Here is a 19,960-nt window from a genome sequence, read left to right as displayed (position 1 = left end):
AGACATCCAGATAAGATTCCACCCAAGAACCTTATTGGTGTCCAACTTGAAGATTGATGGATGAGTCCATGGATGGATGGATGGGTTGATGGAGAGATAGGTGAAGGGATGGATGAGTTTGTATTTGTTACAGACTAAAACGGTTTAATTTTGTTCTTGTGTGATTTGGCAGATTCTCGTGCGGATCGCGCTGACAGACGGAAGCTTTTCAGACATTACACTGTGGGCTCCTATGACAGCTTTGATGCCTCCAGGTAAGTCGTCACTGCAACTTACCTTCTCGGTTTGTATCAGATCGACTGTAGGTTTGAACAACAAGACAAACTGTCCCTTAAAGGAAGTCCAGGTTTGTTTCAAGACGTTATTCTCAAAGTGTTCATTTTCTCAGGGGTTAGATTAAATCTGTTGAAGAAAACCAAAGCTGTTGTTGGTATGTCTACTACCAGGGAAAAGTTCTAATAGCGCCTGACGCTGAATCCCCGGGTCTTTGCTGTCGCTTCTTCTGCTCCACTCTCATCTCTTCTCTGCTGTCACATCTACTTCACTGCATGCTTCATTACAAATGAGGGTACATGTATACCCTGGGTTATGTGTGTTTGTTTTATGTAAGAGAAGAGAAAATGCAGCTTCATATAGTCCCTTCTATGAACTAGTCCTTTAAAATCAGGCTCATCCAAACAGAAGAGCCGTTGTTGAAATGTGAACGTTAAAAAGCATTAGCCCATGTCTGAACCCAGCACAGGAACAGTTTATGTTTGTTAGCTATGCAGTGTCTTACAGAGCCGAACGTACCAGTACATGGGCGCAATCTACACTAAGTGCTACGTGGCAAAGCTGTGTTGTAAGGCAACTTCTTCAGTCCATCGTTGCAGAAGTAAAGACAATAAAATATTTAAAGGCTTTCCACAAGTCATAAAATTTACAAAAAAGTCATTCATGTATCCTATGTGACCTTTGTGCTGGAGTGCAGATGTAAGTATAAACTGTGTGTGGGGGTTCAGACGGAGCCATTCTCTGAAGAAAAGCCTTTTAGAAGCTGAACACCGTTTGCAGAGCTGTGGAAGTGATTCCCTACACCTCTGTTTGCAGACAGCTGTGGCGAAAAGGCAGAACTGCTGATAGCCATTTTTGTACCCTTAGCAGAATCCTTTTGTCACCTACATCTACGCCATGAGCTAGATCCAACGGGCAACATGTCAAGCTGAAAGCAAATAACCCTTGTGCTATCTTGTGGGGTCCAGATGACCCCACTCCAGATGTTAAAGGGCCTTGGAGGCACATTAACATCTGGAGTTGGGTCGTCTAGACCCACTAGACACTGCACTGAACCTTTTTTCTTCAATGATTTGTGATCTTCACTGGTGTCCATGGATTACATGAAATCTTTCCACCTTTATCCACCTTTGTCATGGTAGGGAGAACACGTCACTGGAAGGGTGGGGTCATCTGGACCCCACAAGACAGCACAAGGGATACAGCTTTAACATTTTGTTATTCTTGAAACAGAAACCGTTAGGAAAGTTGTTTTCTATCCACACCAAGGGAATATCACTATGAGAATAATTTGTAAGCACATCTGTAAACAGACATACTGTCTTTTCATCAAGTTAGCATTGTCAATGGCAGATGTCAAAGTTTTCCTTGTTGGTCTTCAGCAGGCTTGAACTGTAGCTGCTATTTTGGTCTATTCCTCTACACGGATCTCCTCAAGATCTGTAATGTTTTGGAGCTGTTGCTGGAAAACACTTTCAACTCCCTCCATCTTTATTGGATGGCGGTCCAGAAATTGACTAGGCCGCTCCAAAACCTTGAATTGCTTTTTACATAGCCACTTCTTGGTTGTCATTGCGATGCGTTTGAGGTCATTGCCCTGCTGGAATATCCGTTTCATCCTCAATGTTCTCACCGATGGGAGGAGGTTTTGTCCAAAATCACACCATACATGGATCCATCCTTTCCTTCATACGGATCAGAAAAACAGCCCCAAAGCATGATGCTACCACCCCCGTGCTCCACAGTGGGTATGGTGTTTGTGGGAGGAAACTCTGCTTTCTACACATGACCTTCTCCCAATCCTCCTCTTGATCATTCAGATGGAGAACGTTTGACATGTCCGGTCTGTTTAAGGGTGTGGACAGGTGTCTGTCTACAGAGAACAGGTTCAGTTAGGCGACATTCATACAGGAAGTGGAGAAAAGACGAGCGTCTAAAGAGGAAGAAGAAGAAGAAGCAGGTCTGTGAGAAACAGAAATCTTGTTTGTTTTTGAGACATTATTTTCTGCTCCATCACATAACTGGATTCTTTAAAAATCAAACAATGTGATTTTCTGGATGTTTCTTTAAATTCTGCCTCTCACAGTTGAAGTGTTTGTATGATAAACATTACGGACCAAACTCATCTTTTTAATGGAACAGCTCAATCCATTCATTAGAAAAATTACCATGAAAATTATTGATGGGTTGATAATTGTTGCATATTACTACTTTTACTATTATTACTGACTATTTTATGAAACTCAGTTAGTGATTATTATTATTATACAGTATACAATTAAAATCCTGGTGAAAAATCAAAACAAAATCAAAGAGCAGAGATTTCTCTCTGTGTTTCATCCACAGACATTTTTGTAGACATATTTAGAATTAGTTTGCTCTTACAGTAGCATTAGTCGCTCAATTGCAACTTTATAGGACTGCTGTTAGCGTCATGCTAACATGTTAGCAACAGCATGCTAACCCCACAGAGGCCGCTTAAAGAGCCTCAAACCTTTATGGTTAACGACCACAGAGATAGAAGTTGTGCACAGCGATCACTACCGCTTACGCTCGTTGACTTTTCTGTGACAGACTTTATAAATACCATGAACAAACATTGCCCTGCTCCTTTAGCTCCTGTGGCTGCCATTGTTTGTTCAGGTTTTGCAAACTTTAAAACCATAAATGTCAAATTTTTAAATTTGGGGCCCAACAAATTTTTATTGAACATATATGACACAAAAAACATTAAACTACATCCTAACTGAAAACCATATGCAAACATTTTTGTTGGCAGGAACTGAGATGAATAAATAAATACACCTACAATAAACAATCAAATTTTATCACAGGGGAGAAGTTTGGAAAGAAAGCGGAGGGCCTGGGGCTGAACCATCTAAATATCAGACAGAATCTTCACAGAAATGAAAGCATGGGTGCTCCGACACGCACAGGCCAGAGACTGTTTCCCAAAAACTGCCGGGGTTGTTTTTAATGATGTCTTTTTTGGAGAAAACGTTGTAAAATCCCGACAGCAAACTCCAGAAGAAGATTGTCGGTATTGGGGACACAGCCGGCCTTTGGGGACTTGTAAACTGTAAACATCAGGTTGCAGCAGTTAAGTCTCAGCTGTGGAGATACGTTTGCGATGAGGCAGTGAAGGAGTCCGTGACATTTCCGTATGATCTCCTCTGACAGAATCCTGTAAGGAGGCTGCACGCGGTATTTTTTCCACCTAGTGCTCAATGTGGGTCAAGGTGAACCATCTTCAGCATTTCTCACTGAAGGGGGAAGGAAAAGTCGAGGACAGAATGTGAACCAGGGGCATGATTGGTATTAAAGGGCCAAAGATGACCTCACCAGAAAACAAAAGAGTCACTTGATTTTAGCTTGTGTGACCGTTTGCGCGCAGTACAACACCCGCAGTCATGTTGTTCTTTCTTTTTATGAAGACATACGAGCTTTTCTCTAAACCATTGGTCCCCAACCTTTTTGACGCTGCGGACCGGTATGACGTCATACAAAGTTTTCGCGGACCGGTCTTTAAGATGTGGCAGAGGATTATTGTAGCAACGCCTCGATGAAGGAGACAAGACGAGCTTTGAACTTTTAAATTGACAGCCATGTCATTGTACATCGCACCGCTGTCATCTACCTTCCCACACTCATGGTGCTAAAAAGAATTACTGTCTATTAAATGTAGCTTTCTTTCTTTTTTGGTAGTTGAAGGCTCCTCCTCTGTCTCTTGGCTGGGCCTTTTCCACTTGGCAAAGAAACTTTCCAAAGACGTTTGTTTTTACTCATTTTGCGAGCTGCTGGGTTTTATTTTAGCGGTATCCTGTCACGTGACCGAGACGAGCGCCTTGGCCTGCGTTAATGGTGACATAGACGGATGGAACAGAGAATTGGGCAATTTTTCTAAATAAAACATCTTTCAGATTCCGAAATAAATCAAACGATAGTAATGTGAGTTATTTATTCTTTCTGTGCGGCCCGGTACCAAATGCCCCACGGGCCGGTACCGGTCCGCGGCCCGGGGGTTGGGGACCGCTGCTCTAACGCTGACTGAAGGCCCTCATGTCAAGCCTTCCTGTGCTCTGAAAAATTCATGCGTGCCATTGAATTCTGCATGAAGCAGGAGGAGTTTTCCAGCTTTGTGTGTTCAAGCAGGATGGAGGGCCACACGGACTATTCTGAACCGGTCGAAGCACCGACTGAACACACTTAAAGTGTGTACGTACGTGGAATGTAACCCTTTCATTCACACTCATATTTAGATTTCAGAGAGGAAAACGTAACCGTACAGGCAAAACCGTCCCATTGGTTGTTTGTGGTAACCTTTCTACTGTAAACATCCTAAATAAGTAATTTAAAAATAGACATTTTAAAGCAAACTGACTGTAGTTTTCCACATTACAGATGTCATTCCAAAGTACACAGCTTCTTAGTTTTTTTCTCCTCCTGCCTTTTAGATTCCTCAGTAGTTTGTGTTCACCAAATGACCAATATCTGCCGCTAACATTTCCACAGCTTTATATCGGCACAAGAAACTTGGATTTCTCTGGAGCGATTCAAAGCTCAAGGACGAAAACTGAGAATACTATTTCTAAAAAACGCTTTCAGACTTTCAGGCCTACTGTAAGGGTTCCTCAGAAATTCCAAGATGTTTAAAGAGAGTCAGTCTGTTCCATCAATCCATTCCATTACAGTGCATCAAAAAATAATGTCAGACTTACTTTAATAAAATGGCTCCTAATCAGTCAATAGGCTGCAACAGAAATAATACAGACTTTTATCAAATGCTGAATGCTTTACAAGAGCCACGGCTGAACCAGTGTGCTTTGGATCGGCCTCAGAAAAATCTCCCCATGGATTACATCCTGTGCAGCCACAGCTCTGCCTGGTTTGTGCACATTTAGACGTTCACAAATATAAAAAAGGGACAAGACTGTAGAAACAAATGAAAACAGATTAAAGCTAAAACAGGAGTGACGAGGCCCAGAAACACCTGAGCCCCTTGAACCACCTGTTGGTCGGTTCACTCTAATAATGAAGGAAAACAGTCAAGCTGAGAACAAATAAAAGTGAGAAAAAAACTCCACTGTAACGAAAATCATATCAGATCAGACAGTAGCCCAAAAAGGTATTTAGTCAGCCACCAAATGTGCAGGTTATCCCACTTAACCCTTGTGCTATCTTAGATGACCCCCCCCCTTCCATTGACGTGTTCCTCCTACCATGACAAAGGTGGATAATGTAACGGTTTCGGTTTCTTTGTGTTTTGTTCCTTGATTTCCTGTTTTATTTTGTAGTACTTCCTGTTCTGTTGTTGTTTCGAGTTTTGCCCTTCCCCATCAGTCCTGAGTGTTTCCACCTGTGTCTTGTTGCCTTGTATGTATTTAAGTCCTGTCCTTCCCTTCTTCCTGTGTTGGTCCATATTGTGTCGTTCCCCGGTTTAGAGTTTTTCGAGTTTGCCTGCCTGTTGCAGTGGTTTTGTTTTGTAGTTTCGAGTTTACGTTATTAAACCTTCCATTCCCTGCATCCTCCTGCCTCCTCTCCTCTCTGCGCCTGGGTACCTCCCATTCCCCCCCGTAACATTATGGACCAGCCTTACCAGTACCCAGCAGAGGGGACCTGTCTCTGGTGGACCCCTGGCTCTTCCCAGATCTACAGGGACTTTAAGGGGAGTCGCCTGGCCGTAAGGGGGGTCGACCACATCACCGCCGCCCCCATTCTAAGTCCTCCCCTGTTTCCTGGTTGGAGCGTGACGTTCTCCGGCATCGGTCCTTCTTGGACCCTCTGGACCAGGACCTGTGGCTGTGGGAGGACCCCTACCTGGAGGAGGAGGGGGTTGAGTCCCAGTGGACTTTGGAGGGTCAGCTCCCCGCCTCCTACTTCAACGGAAGTCGACTGGCTGTAAGAGGGGGCCGCCGTCGTCGCCGCCGCCCTTCTCGGCGTCCCGCCGTGGTTCCGGAGGTGGACCTGGAAGCTCCCCAACCCGGTCCTGCGTCCAGGGAGGTGAACCTGGACGCACCCTGTCCCGTTCCGGCTCCGAGGAGGGTACCGGACGCACCCTGTCCCGTTCCGGCTCCGAGGAGGGTACCGGACGCACCCCCTCCCGTTCCGGTTCCGAGGAGGGTGCCGGACGCATCTCCTCCCGTCCCTGCTCCCAGGAGGGTCCCGGACGCACCACGTCCCGTTCCGGCTCCGAGGAGGTTGCTGGACGCAACTCCTCCAGTTCCGACTCCTAGGAGGGTCCCGGACGCACCTCGACCCGTTCCGGCTCCGAGGAGGTTGCTGGACGCACCTCGACCCGTTCCGGCTCCGAGGAGGTTGCTGGACGCAACTCCTCCAGTTCCTGCTCCGAGGAGGTTGCTGGACGCAACTCCTCCAGTTCCTGCTCCGAGGAGGGTGTCGGACCGTCCACGACCGGTTCCGGTTCCGAGGAGGTTGCCGGACGCCACCCCTTCCGTTCCTGCCGCGGACCCCGAACCCGAGCCGCCTGCCGCGGACCCCGAACCCCAGCCGCTTGCCGCGGACTCCGAACCCGAGCCGCCTGCCGCGGACTCCGAACCCGAGCCACCTGCCGCGGTCCCCGAACCCGAGCCGCCTGCCGCGGACCCCGACCCCGAGCCGCGGACCCCGAACCGCCTGCCGCGGACCCCGAGCCGCCTGCCGCGGACCCCGAACCCGAGCCGCCTGCCGCGGCGCGGACCCCGAACCCGAGCCGCCTGCCGCGGCGCGGACCCCGGACCCGAGCCGCCAGCCGCCGACCCCAGACCCGAGCCGCCAGCCGACGACCCCGAGCCGCCAGCCGCGGACCCCGACCCCGAGCCGCCAGCCGCGGACCCAGACCCGAGCCGCCAGCCGCGGACCCCGAGCCGCGGACCCCGACCCCGAGCCGCCAGCCGCGGACCCCGAGCCGCCAGCCGCGGACCCCGACCCCGAGCCGCCAGCCGCGGACCCCGACCCCGAGCCGCCAGCCGCGGAGCCGCCAGCCGCGGACCCAGAGCCCGAACAACCAGCTCCAGACTTTGAACCCGAGCCACCCGCCGTTTGCTGGTCTGACTGTCGGTGCCGGATAGCGCTGCCTTCCGGCCGCCCTCCGGACCCGCCTCGCCGGACTGAGCAGGCTCCCGGCCGTCCTCCTGACCTGCCGCGCCGGACTGCGCGGTCTCCCGGCCGTCCTCCTGACCCGCCACGCCGGAATACGCGGCCTCCCGGACGCCCTCCAGACTATGTTGGCCCTCATGTTGGCCTTTCAGGCCCCCCCCTCCTGGACTGTAGGAAGGAACCTCGGTGCGGTTCCTTGAGGGGGGGGGGTGATGTAACGGTTTCGGTTTCTTTGTGTTTTGTTCCTTGATTTCCTGTTTTATTTTGTAGTACTTCCTGTTCTGTTGTTGTTTCGAGTTTTGCCCTTCCCCATCAGTCCTGAGTGTTTCCACCTGTGTCTTGTTGCCTTGTATGTATTTAAGTCCTGTCCTTCCCTTCTTCCTGTGTTGGTCCATATTGTGTCGTTCCCCGGTTTAGAGTTTTTCGAGTTTGCCTGCCTGTTGCAGTGGTTTTGTTTTGTAGTTTCGAGTTTACGTTATTAAACCTTCCATTCCCTGCATCTTCCTGCCTCCACTCCTCTCTGCGCCTGGGTACCTCCTATTCTCCCCGTAACAGATAAAGGTGGAAAGATTTCATGTAATCCATGGACACCAGTGAAGATCACAAATCATTGAAGAAAAAAGGTTCAGAGCACTGTCTAGTGGGTCTAGATGACCCAACTCCCAATGCTAAAGTGCCTAGGATAGCACAAGGGTTCAAAAGGTCAAAGGTAAACATCAACTATGAGACAAAATGAGAAAAGAAAATACAGAAAATCACTTTGTCTGATTTTTAAAGAATTTATTTCCAAATTATGGAGGAAAATAAGTATTAGGTCATCTGCAAACATACAAGATTTCTGTCTCTCACAGATCTGGAACTTCTTCTGTCCTCCACTGGTTACCTGTATTAATGGCTCCTGTTTGAACTGGTTATCTATATAAAGTCATCTGTCCACAACCTCCAACAGTCACACTCCAAACTCCACTATGGAGACCAAAGAGCTGTCTAAGGACACCAGAAACCAAATTGTTGACCTGCACCAGGCTGGAAGACTGAATCTGCAACAGGTAAGCAGCTTGGTGTGAAGAAATCACCTGTGGGGGAAATTATTAGAACATGGAAGACATATAAGACCACTGATAATCTCCCTCCATCTGGGGCTCCCCCCAAGATCTCACCCCGTGGGGTCAAAACGATCACATGAACGGTGAGCAAAAACCCCAGAACCCCATGGGGGACCTATTGAATGACCTGCAGAGAGCTGGGACCAAAGGAAACAAAGGCTGCCATCAGTAACACACGACACCACCAGGGACTCAAACCCAAGACCAGACGTGTCCCCCTGCTAAAGCCAGTCCATGTGCATAACCGTCTACAGTCTGCTAGAGAGCATTTGGAGGATCCATAAGAGGATTGGGAGAATGTCCTATGGTCAGATGAAACCAAAGTGGAACTTTTTGGTAAGAACTCTACTCATCGTGTTTGGAGGAGACAGAATGCTGAATTGTCTCCATAGAACACCAGACCTACAGTAAAGCATGGGGGTGGAAGCATCATGCTTTGGGGCTGTTTTTCAGCAAAGGGATCAGGGTAGGGCAAACTTTTCAACTCATGGGCCACAAAGATTTCTAAAATTCTATAGAAGGACCGGACCAGCAGCAGATGAAGAGGAAAAGAGGGAATGCCTTTAGCAGGTCAAAGGTCTTTGTTGGGCTCCCGGCTCACGCCGTCTCTGGCATCAGGCATCCGAGGAAGAAGCTCAGGGACTCCCTGTGGCCACTGAGACGCCTTCAAACTCAAATGACACCTCTAATGTCACAACTAAAGCATTTCAGGGAGAACCTCTGGGCTAAAAATACACTGCAGCCGCCCACGTCCCAGCACAGACTCAGGGAACTCACATTTCATCCAATCTGGCTTTTTTAGCGCCGTGTCCTGCATTTCAGCCTCGTTTTGACAAGCAGCTGCATCACTTTCCCATCCTCCTGTGACTTGTTGAAGGGAGAAACGCAGCTAAAACGTGCCTGGCTGTCCGTGCACGCTGACCTGAGTGGATCAAGTGGAGCTTGGGTCAGATTTTGGGTGAAAGAGTGACCGCCGGCGGCGGCATAGGAGCTAAAGTGAGAGGTGGAAGGCTTCGAGGTAACCTTCAGTGTGTCAGCAGTGCTGGCCTCATTCCTCTCTAGACAGATTGTGTTGCTAGGGAAACTGTTGCTAGGACGGCAGTCGCGGCGCTCTCTCCTGGTTCATTCTTCCCTCTCTCTGTTTTTTCGCCTCTCCTCACATATGTTTGTTGAGAATGAGCCTGACGCCTAATGAAAGCGGAGCAGTTCACGTTTACGGCGGCCACCTGGAGTTGGAGGACCCAGCTCGGCCCTACCCGTGGACATGCGCCTCACGATCGGCGCTGCTCGTCCATGACCGCTGCAGGAATCTGACGTGGAACGTAGCGCTTCTGTGCACAGAAAAAAAAGGAGAAACATTAGTGGGAGGTTAGTTAGAGCGAACAAATTTAGAGCTGTGGAAACGATGTCAGTTGCTGCAGCTTACTGCTGAGTCAGACTCAGAGGAGTTGCCTGTCCCGCTGCAGTGATCTCGCTCTTGAGAAGCTGCATCACCTGATGAAGGGTTTTTCAGAAACCGTCCAGCTGAACCTTTGCAGCCATGGAAGGCTCAGTGTGGTGTAGAAGTGCGGGTCGGCCTCTGCAGGCGGACCGGGTGGTCAGAAGAAGAGCACAGAGTGTTCCCCTCACTCCTGACGGGTCCTAAATGCGCCAAAGTTGATCTACAGAGGAGTCCCATATACTAAAACTGCACCCCCACCCCCCAAATATGCATGTTCCTTGAACTTAAGCACATTTTCAAAAACACCTTTTATGTCTTTACCAGGATCAGGGGAGCATGGACTCCAAAAACCACACTTCCTCTTTAGGAACCTCCGCTTTCTGTTTTTAACATTTTTCTTAGAAAAACAAACTATAATAATAATAATAATAATCAAACACTTCCTGTGTCCTCATGTCTTTCAGCTTTTCAGGTCATTGGTGTCTTCATGGCATTAAATATTAGACAAAAAGATTTTTTTTTGTAAAAAATTAATATTAAAAATACAATAAATGTACTAATTAAATTCTACAACTATTGTAGAAAGTTCCCAAAAATAATTACAGGCTTAAAATTAAAAGTAATCTTTTGTGAGAAATATCTATTGATTATTCAGAAAATATCCAAAGTTTCGTGTTTTCAAGACTTATTTTTTGTGAATTTCTATCCACCTCAAAACTGCAGAATAAATTCCTCAGTGCTTTTATACCTGCGTCTGTAACGAAGTCTGTCACTGCGCTGTCCAGCTTTGACCCTCTCTAGCCATTGGTATCATATTTGATCCACACATTTCTGAGACCACCATCTCATCTGCCTGATCCAAACGTTACTAACCCTTGTGCTATTCTATGGGGTCCAGATGACCCCACCCTCACATTGACGTGACATGACACGTCAATGTCACGTGACACGTGACGCACTTTGGGCCTCCTTGGCTGGTGGTGGAAGGTGCTTGATGATGATGATGATGATGACGAGGATGATTCCTCATTAATTGAATGTCAGATTTGGTTGAGAAAATGGTGAAGACAAATATCAAACATTTATAACGCGGGTCAAAAACGTTTATGACATGAAGTACCGAATCTAGATGTTCTCCTCAACAACTGCACCATCACCATCTACCATGAGAACTCGAATAGGAATAAGAACACTAAAAACGTTTCTAATATGTCTAAAATTTTATTGAATTTACAAACAACATTTAAAACATATTTTGGCATTAAATCAAGAAACTGCTTGTTTGTTTAACCCTTGTGCTATCTTAGATGACCCCCCCTTACATTGACATGTTCTCCCTACCATGACAAAGGTGGATAAAGGTGGAAAGATTTCATGTAATCCATGGACACCAGTGAAGATCACAAATCATTGAAGAAAAAAGGTTCAGAGCACTGTCTAGTGGGTCTACATGACCCCACTCCCAATGTTAAAGTGCCTAGGATAGCACAGAGGTTAAAATCCCATTTGGTCCATGGTTTCTGCCCTGTAGTTCATCATCACTCCACTAGAGGCAGTAGAAGGGCTTTTCCTGCTCATTTCAAAATGACTGCTTCCCTGAAAACCCTTTTGGTGGGAAAAGTTTTACTAATTTAAAAACTTTATAGTGATAATAACTCATCTGCTGTTCATTTTTTTAAATGACTACTTGCTGTGATGAACAGTGCAAAATGTGTTGATAATTAATTCTTTACAATCCAGTCACAGCATGTTAAACATGTGTGGATCAAATTTGAGACAGTGGGGAAATAAGAGGCTTTTTCCTAAACACTCATCCCAATATATTTGCATGTTAAGGGTCATTAAAAAATCATATTGCAACATCTTTTCATTAAAAATACGTATTTTTCAAATCAAATCAAACTTTATTTATAAAGCACTTTTCATATAAAAATATAACACAAAGTGCTTTACATTAAAACACAACAAAATATAAAAACAAGCATTGACGATTTAAAAATAAATAAAATAAAAATTAATAAATAAATAGGGCCCCCCTCCCCGTACCTAGCCCCCCACTCCTTTCCTTTTAAACATCTTATTTAAAAAAAATTAATTTCCTGTCAATTATTTAATGTAGTGGGCTTTAAGGTTAAGAAATCCATGTTTGGAAACCCACAGGGTTTGCTGTTGGGCAACAACTTCTTTCCATTTGATGTCAGGATATGAGATCAGAGAAGATTAACCGCTGGACTACAACAGGCCCACATCCACAAAACTACATCATCTCACACGCTTTAAACCCTTTTTTAAAACATTTATTTGTTTCTCACCACCTTTGCTCAGACAGCAGGCCAGCTGGTGGTTTACGTAACACCAGAGGGCCATGAAACAAGCTCCTGCTTGGGTTTGGAGTCCTGCCCCTCCCTCAAAGACTTACTTTAACTTAGATTGCTTTTTTTGTGAAAAAGTTTCAGTAAAACCATTTTTAGGGTGTGTTCAGACTGGACACGTTTGGTTCCCTAAGTGAACCAGAATTCGCTTTTCCCGATAATCTGGAACAAGTTTTCAGTCTGAATCCACCCAAGAGGACTCTCTGGTCCAGGACCAGGAACCGCTCTGTGACCCACCTTTGGAGGTGGTCTGGGTTCGTTTCCAATCAGATTCCTCAGCCTGAATACAATCCGTCGTCGGAGCGGAACATCTGGACCCACCGGGCCACCGTAGCCGACGTAAACAGAGCAGGAATGAAGGAACAGATGAGCCATGGACAAATGGAAAGCAACAATTGTCGTGTGATCAGAGAGGAAAAAGATTCCAACTGTTTATTTGTTAGAACGTTTATTTCAACGCTTCTGACAGGCTTTTCTGTGTGTTTTTTTCAAACTTTATTGTTCAACACAAATCGAACAAATGTGTATGACACAGTGATGAAAGTCTTCCGGGAATTCCCGGAAATCCGGGTTTTTGAGCAAACCGAACGTACTTTCCGGGAAATAAAGACCTGATCTCTACGGACAAATCGCTTTCCGGATTAGAAAATGGTCTGAAATCAGCTAATTTTAGCTTTATTTTCTATATTTCTCCGCAGATCGCTTCCTCTATGGTCGTGGCCATCTCTCGTCTTCCCGGCCTAATTGACCAATGACGGGACGTTTTAGTTGCTTTCGGATGCGTCGACGGGTCTGATTGGCTCTGTCTGCACCACGTGGTCAGCGTGACTTGCTTCCCTAGAGACCAAAACTGGCGGACCCACGCTAAACTTTCACAAACACATCTGAAGAGTTTGCGATCAAATTTGTGTTAAAATAATGGCAGGCATCGTCATTATTGAGCGTGGTCACGACCTCAGTTGTGAGAAGACGATAAAAAACAAATTGAAGTGGTCTTGGCTGGAAAAAAAAAAAGATTTTTAAGGTAGTGTAGGTCAAATACTTTTTTGTGTAAAATAATCTCAAAACCACATTTTGAAATAATTTCAATTTTAGTTTTGAGTTTCAGTTTTTATTTTGAATACATTTCTCTATCTAATTTATTTGTATTTCCTAATTACCATGATTTAGTTCAGTATAGTTAACATTAATTATAAGTATTTGATGGTTTGGACCCGCACTCCCTTAAGAAATAATGTTTACAATGTTTAGTTTAGTTTGTATGTTTGTTTTGATATTTCCCAGATTACTTAGTATTGGTGTTAAAGAATTGATGTATTATGTTATAGAATTATAGTTTAAAGCAGATCCCATATTTTGATGTAATTATAGTTTGAGAAAACAGTGCAAGTGGATGTTGTACATCAGTCATTTCTAAAGCAGAAATAATGTATAAATAACTGAGGTATTTTCATAGAATATCATAGTTACTGGTGTTCTTTTTGCCATTTGGGGCTTTGATGTTACTATATTTTAGCAATTGTATGTTTTGCAGCTTTAAGGAAAAGCGTAGATTGTAGGATTGTGTTACTTTGAGCAATTTTTCAAATTCTTTTTTAGGACCAGCAAGTCCTTAATGGAGAGTCAAACTAGGGGTTTGAATGACAAATCATGATGCTCCAATTAGTCTTAGTTTCTTGATAAAGAAGTGAATAACTAGCTGCCAGAATGCACCAGAATGCATCTAAGACCACGTATTTTTCCAAAATTTCGCTCTGTGCCCGCCATATCGCTCAAAGAAAAGTTCAGGGATTTTTTCCTTGCCTGACTTTCATCACTGATGACAGGAACAATAGTCATAACAACAACAATGTCAGGGGATGGTACATGTATTACAAAAAGATTACAGATGCTTTGCATTGAAAATATTCAAAGACAGACAGTTTTCATAAATATGTATGGCCTTTTTGATTAAACTTTTAGAAATAGTATGTAAATAAGATTCTAATTCTTCTTTTCTACTTTTCTGTGTGGTTACGTGGCCGACAGACGCCGCTGTGACGTCATCCTAGAAGCTACCTTGTAGTTCCTGAACAGAATTCTTTAAATCGACGCCATAACTGCACAACGATGAGACGCAGAAACTCACTGAAATCAGGCTCATTTAGACTATTGGAAGGTGATCCACATCACGTCTCCCTGTTTTCCTGACTGTGTCCGAATTCCCGCCTTTATGGTCTATATTCCCCAATCCAGTGAGCATCGATGCACACTGGTTTTTGTCGCAGAGACTTCTGGGAGATTTCCAGAGCACTCGACTTTGGAATTGTAGATTTGGACAACACTAGAAAATGACAAACGCTCTATATGGTGAGTAGGGAAGGAATTCGGACACAACCTTTATGTCGTAAACACCCATCAGCGTGCCTCCATACCCGACATCTTGCTAGCATCCTCTGGGTAACAGCACACACAGCCAGTAACCGCCTGGCGGCATGAACCGCTGCACCAAAGTAACACGTGAAAAGTTTTGTTCCCAAAGTTCAAAACTGATCGTCTAAATAGAAAGTTTTAAGAAGTATACTGTCCTGATCAAGGATCGTAACTCACACACCACATCCATCTGTCTCTAGTTGCTTTGCCCCACCCTCTTAGTTCCTGGCCAATGACAAAAGTGATCTGTAGTCACGTGGTTTTGTTTACAAGTTTTTGTTGGAATCAGGGCTACAGACCAAACAAGGATCTGGACCAAATTAAGTGGACTCTGTCTGGAATAGACCCTTAGTTTCACTGATGACACTGTTTGTGTCCTTCAGAATGGAATTATTCACAGGTTTATTCTGATCACGTGGTTCATTGATGCTTTATAAAGATGGTTACTGAGAAAAAAAACTTCTACCTTTTGGTCAAAATGAAATCCAACTGTTTGTTTCCTCGTTTCTGCGAGTTTTTAAAAACTCAGTTGCTTTTAATGTTTGATAATAAAATAAAGTTGTTACCGGTCATATTTGAAAAACATGAAAAAGCTTTTGCATTTAGCATCTCGTGCAGATTTGCGCACATCCTCCCGCATCCCGCTGCGCGGCGGATTCCGCAGCTTTTTCTTCTTTTGCGTTGTGTTTCAAAGCACGTTAGTCTGTCACACTAGCTCATCTGACAGCGAGTCGCTCAGTAATCTGATTACTTTTCTTCATTTGTCCATACTCGGTCCTGCGCGTCACAGGCGCGCGCTCCTCACGCCGGCGCGGCGCCTGCTGGACCGGCGGCCGCTCGCTGCTCGTTGCTGTGGTTTCACACTGCGGAGCGCGGAGCACCTTGACGTCCGTCCACGCCGCCGCCTCCTCCCCCTCCTCCTCCCCCCACCTTCCAGCTCCGCTCCCCGCGCGCCGCCAGCCTCCATCGCAGCCAGATTTATGGAGCTTCTCCTCGGATGCTCAGACCCTCCGCAGCGGCGGGGGTAACCAGGCGACCCCGCATCTCCGTGCGCGTCAGGGCGAACGAGCCGCAGCTGCGGCGGCGGCGGCGCACGGATTGGCGCGGAGGGGACAGGCGCGCTTCCCCCGAGTCGTCGTTTTGACTTTATTTATTTTATTTTCTGTCTTGGATGGTCTCTTTCCTGGGGATGCTGCTGGCCGGCTGTCAGTCCGTTTGATCCAAACAGAGGCCGGCCAGAGGGGGAGGCGGCGGCAGCAGTGGTGGGGTGGGGTGGGGTGGCCCTGCCCTACCCTGCCCTGGCCGGAGCAGCTCCCCTCCAGCAGCATGAACCTCCACTCGGGCAGGGCGTCCGTGGCGATGCTGCGGATGATGGGCTGTGCTAACGGGCGCGCTGCGCGCCATCTCCTCCACAGTGACTGCGTGGTGGACGAGAAGACGGTGGTGCTCCAGAAGAAGGAGAACGAGGGCTTCGGCTTCGTCCTGCGGGGGGCCAAAGGTAGGTTCACCTGCTGGCTTGTGTCTCTGTGGCTGATGAAGATGAGGATGAATGGTGGGCTGGCTGGACTCTCAGAACCAATCATGTGCTGGCTGAGATGTTTATGTGTAGCAGGATGCAATGAACTTCCATGCAGCCCCCCCTCAGCCCCCCCCCATCCCAATTCTATCTCCAATCCAAACATGCACACAAGCTTTGGAAGCAACTCGTTGGAGGATGAAGGTCAGAATCTGAACGTCTTCTGTTTTGTTTTTCCTGCCTCCATCCTCTGCTTCTGCCCTGATGTTGTTGTGAGGGGGGGGGGGGGGGGGCCTCCAAAAATAGCCAGTTTGAGCTGCTGTGTCGGTTTCTATGACGATGGTGCCCATGTCATAATCCACGCTGCATTCCACTACTGCGTGTTGCTGCTGGAGAGCTCGGCGGCTGTTTGGGAGGATCTTCCTGCTTGAAAGGCTGTCAGAAGCAGAGAGGAGATGGAACGAGGGATTGGGCTGGAAAAGCAAGAAGAATGTTCTGGCGTTGGACACGCACACACACCCCCCTGGGGGGGAGTGACCCAGCTGAGCTTATCCTGCACTGGGGGGTGAACACACAAACACGGGCTGATGCTGGAGCTGTCACATAAGCTCTCATCCTCCTCTGCCCTTTTTTTCCGGCACGTTCTTCTTCTCTCACAGTTACAGAGTCTTGCAGACACACACACACCTCCGGAAGTACAGCCCCCCCCCCCCCCCCCCCATGAGATGCCGGCGCGCTCGCGGACTCTGACTTTCAGTCAGAGGATGAGTTATGGGAAGTGTCACTTGTCACCAGTGGTTTCTCCTGACTGCAATATTTTCTACCCTCCCCGAGAGTGAGGCAGGGAGGGTGGGCTTCACCGGAGAGCGGGGTGGGGTGGTAGTACAGTTGTTGGATAGGTCGGTGGTGCTACACTTGATCCCAGCATTTATCTCTCAAACAGCTTTAGAAAACGAATCCTTTCTGTTACTGAGATGCAATAATTCATTTTCGTACAAATGAGCCGGAGGACTTTACTGTGAACTTTTATTCAAATAGTAAAAGCGTGAGACTTTTTTTTTTTTTTTTTACATCTCTGGTGATGTTTTCTTGAGCCCCGCTGAGCCGCTGGTCCGGTCGCTCTGCTGTTAGTCTTCACACCACAAGCATGATCATTTGAGTTACTGAAAAAGGATCGAGTCAAGTTTACAGGCTGTTTCGATGAAGATTTTCCATAAGGAATGGCGGCACATCTTTAGGTTTAAGAGTGCTTTTTGGAACATGTGCAACACATTTTTACATATTTTACATTACATTCATCAGCCTGAGAGCTCAGACTACTAAAAACGCTTTTGTCAGCCGGGTGCAGTTTGTTCGTCCTCATGGTCATCACAGGATTTAGACGCACTCGTGCCACAAAAAAAAAACGCCGTGAGACTGTGGAGCACATGATGAGGGTCGAAAACCTGAAACAAAAGATTAACTTTGCAGAAAACTGTTTGAGCCAAAAGGTAAAGACCCCAACATGATCTGTGATTCAAAGAGGGATTCATGTGGAACCTCTTTTAACCCAGGACAACCTTTTATCATCCATCTCCATGACAACATCCCTGTCAGTCAGCATGCCAAACTGACTGCAAGAGACTCACCTTTAAGGCTGAAATAAGCAATCCCACCCTCACCAAGACTGTCCGAGCCCCAAGCCAGAATCCCAGTGAGTCAACATACAGAGAACACGCCTCATACACGCTTTGGTTCTGCTTTACACGTCCAAGCTTCAAGACGGCAAGTCAAACATAGTCTAAAAGGAAAGACAACAGATTCCATTATTCTGTTGCTGTGGGACAGAAACCCACAGATATTTTGGCAAAAGAGCAGCAAAAAGAAGAAAACCTCAGCTAACATACAGCTGGAGCACGTTTAGCTGACAGCTATGAAGTCTGAAAACAGCTCCATTAAAGCCCACATCCACCTCCAAAACTAACATGGAGACCCGACATCAGGACTCCTCTGGTTCTTCTGGATCTTCATGCAGGTCCGTCTCATTGCTGTCATTCTGCAGCAGAGCGATGACGACAACCGGTCATATTTTCTGATAAGATGTAAAAAAAAAAAAAGAAGAGAAACCTGCTCTCTGTTGACATCAGCAGTGAGAAGCCGGACAAACGTTCAGAGTTTGGTTCAGTAGAACTCTGGAGTAAAAAGTAGCTTTTGGTAAAAATATTTACATGTTGATCCTGTTTTTATTATTATGAAATATCTTCTTTTTCTTTTCTTTAAAACACTTAAATCTGCAACTCTTTTAGCTAGCGCTTTATAAATGAAGTTCAAGTTTTTGCAGAGTCCAAACTAGTGGTGTTGTTTTTTTCTCCATCCATTAGGATGTTCTTACAGGTCGGTGGAACGAAGGGATGACGTGGATCATGTTGTTGCAGCGCTGCAGCAGCTGCAACAACATGATCCACGTCATCCTCATGCATCACTTCCATCACACACTCTGTGTGTCACAGACTTTTGAAGAAAACACCTCCATCAGCACCTGAACGAGGTTCTGCCCTTTTGGGTCCTGTGGTGCATTCTGGGAAGTTCCGGTGGTTTTGCTCTGAGAGTTTAAGAGCAACTCAGAGAGACTGAAAACAAATAAGTGCCTCAACTTTATCAGAAAAGCAGGTGCTGTTCCAGTCGCTAACAGTCTCTGACCTCATGTTTACAAGCGAAGGAGTGGGTGGAGCTTACCGGCTTTACATCCTGAGGTTTTAGTGAGTCCAGTGTGCTGGGACAGCGGACACGTTTGAGTGCAGGGCTGAGGAAACAGGGGAATCTGGGAGTCGCTGTTCTCCAGCGATGAAGTGAAGCTGCTGCTGGTTCCAGGACGCAGCACCAGAACCCCACCAGAACCCGACCGCTACAGCTCTCAGTGTAAAATGGGAATGTGTCGGTCCTTTGGTTTTACAAAACACAACAAAGCAGTCCAATTGGATTCTGAAGTTTACAATTCAGAGCTGCACAGTGGAGTAGTGGTCAGCACTTGCACCTCAGAGAAGGTCCTGGTTCAAATCCCAGCTGTTTCCTTTCTGTGTGGAGTTTGCATGTTTCTCTGGACACTCCGGCTTCCTCCCAGTCCAAACACACATGTGACCGTGTGGTTGTTTGTCTCTGTGTGGGCCAGTGACAGACTGGTGCAGACTGGTGACCCGTCCAGGAAGAACCCCGCCTAAACCCTTCAGCGACTGGGACAGGCTCCAGCAACCCTGTGAACCCCAACCAATGTGGGAAATGGATGGATGGCGTTTACAGTTCAATTCAGCTCACAAATCACAAATGGGCTACTCAGCTCACCAATGGCCACGCCCATGTGGAGGAGATTTTGGAGACAGAGGTTTCAGATTAACATGAAATATGGCTTTTTAAGACATTTAGGTTGTTGGATTTTGGCTAATAATCCTCATAATCATAATTAAGACACAACTGGAAACGTCTTTATTCAACAAAAATCGTCATGGGAGACTTTAAGGAATAGAATTATAGGATTTAATGTTGCATATTGTAAGTAAATATTGATTACAATAATTGATTTTTATAGGAATTGACAATTAATTATTGATTTTTTTATGTAGCCAGTTGTAATGGATTAATGGATGGATGGATGGATGGATGATGGATTAATGGATGGATTAATGGATGGATGGATGATGGATGGATGGATGGATTAATGGATGATGGATGGATGGATTAATGGATGGATGATGGATGGATGGATTAATGG

General features: G+C 46.3%; 1 protein-coding gene across 5 annotated transcripts in view; it reads left to right on the top strand.

Annotated features, from left to right (window-relative positions):
* The window catches only part of shank2 (SH3 and multiple ankyrin repeat domains 2), a 314,619-nt gene that overhangs the window by 228,759 nt on the left and 65,900 nt on the right, over window positions 1-19,960 (top strand). For 4 of the 5 annotated variants that reach the window (XM_023950566.1, XM_023950561.1, XM_023950563.1 and 1 more), the window contains exons 15-16: window positions 173-254; window positions 16,115-16,197. In XM_023950566.1, the coding sequence (XP_023806334.1) occupies window positions 173-254; window positions 16,115-16,197 (165 nt within the window). Of the gene's footprint in view, window positions 1-172; window positions 255-16,114; window positions 16,198-19,960 lie in introns of those variants that run through there. The other variant, XR_002872450.1, reaches the window with a different exon arrangement.

The sequence above is a fragment of the Oryzias latipes genome, chromosome 3 (assembly GCF_002234675.1).
Source record: "Oryzias latipes chromosome 3, ASM223467v1".
Classification (NCBI taxonomy): domain Eukaryota; kingdom Metazoa; phylum Chordata; class Actinopteri; order Beloniformes; family Adrianichthyidae; genus Oryzias; species Oryzias latipes.
This window is presented reverse-complemented; position numbering and strand designations above follow the sequence as displayed.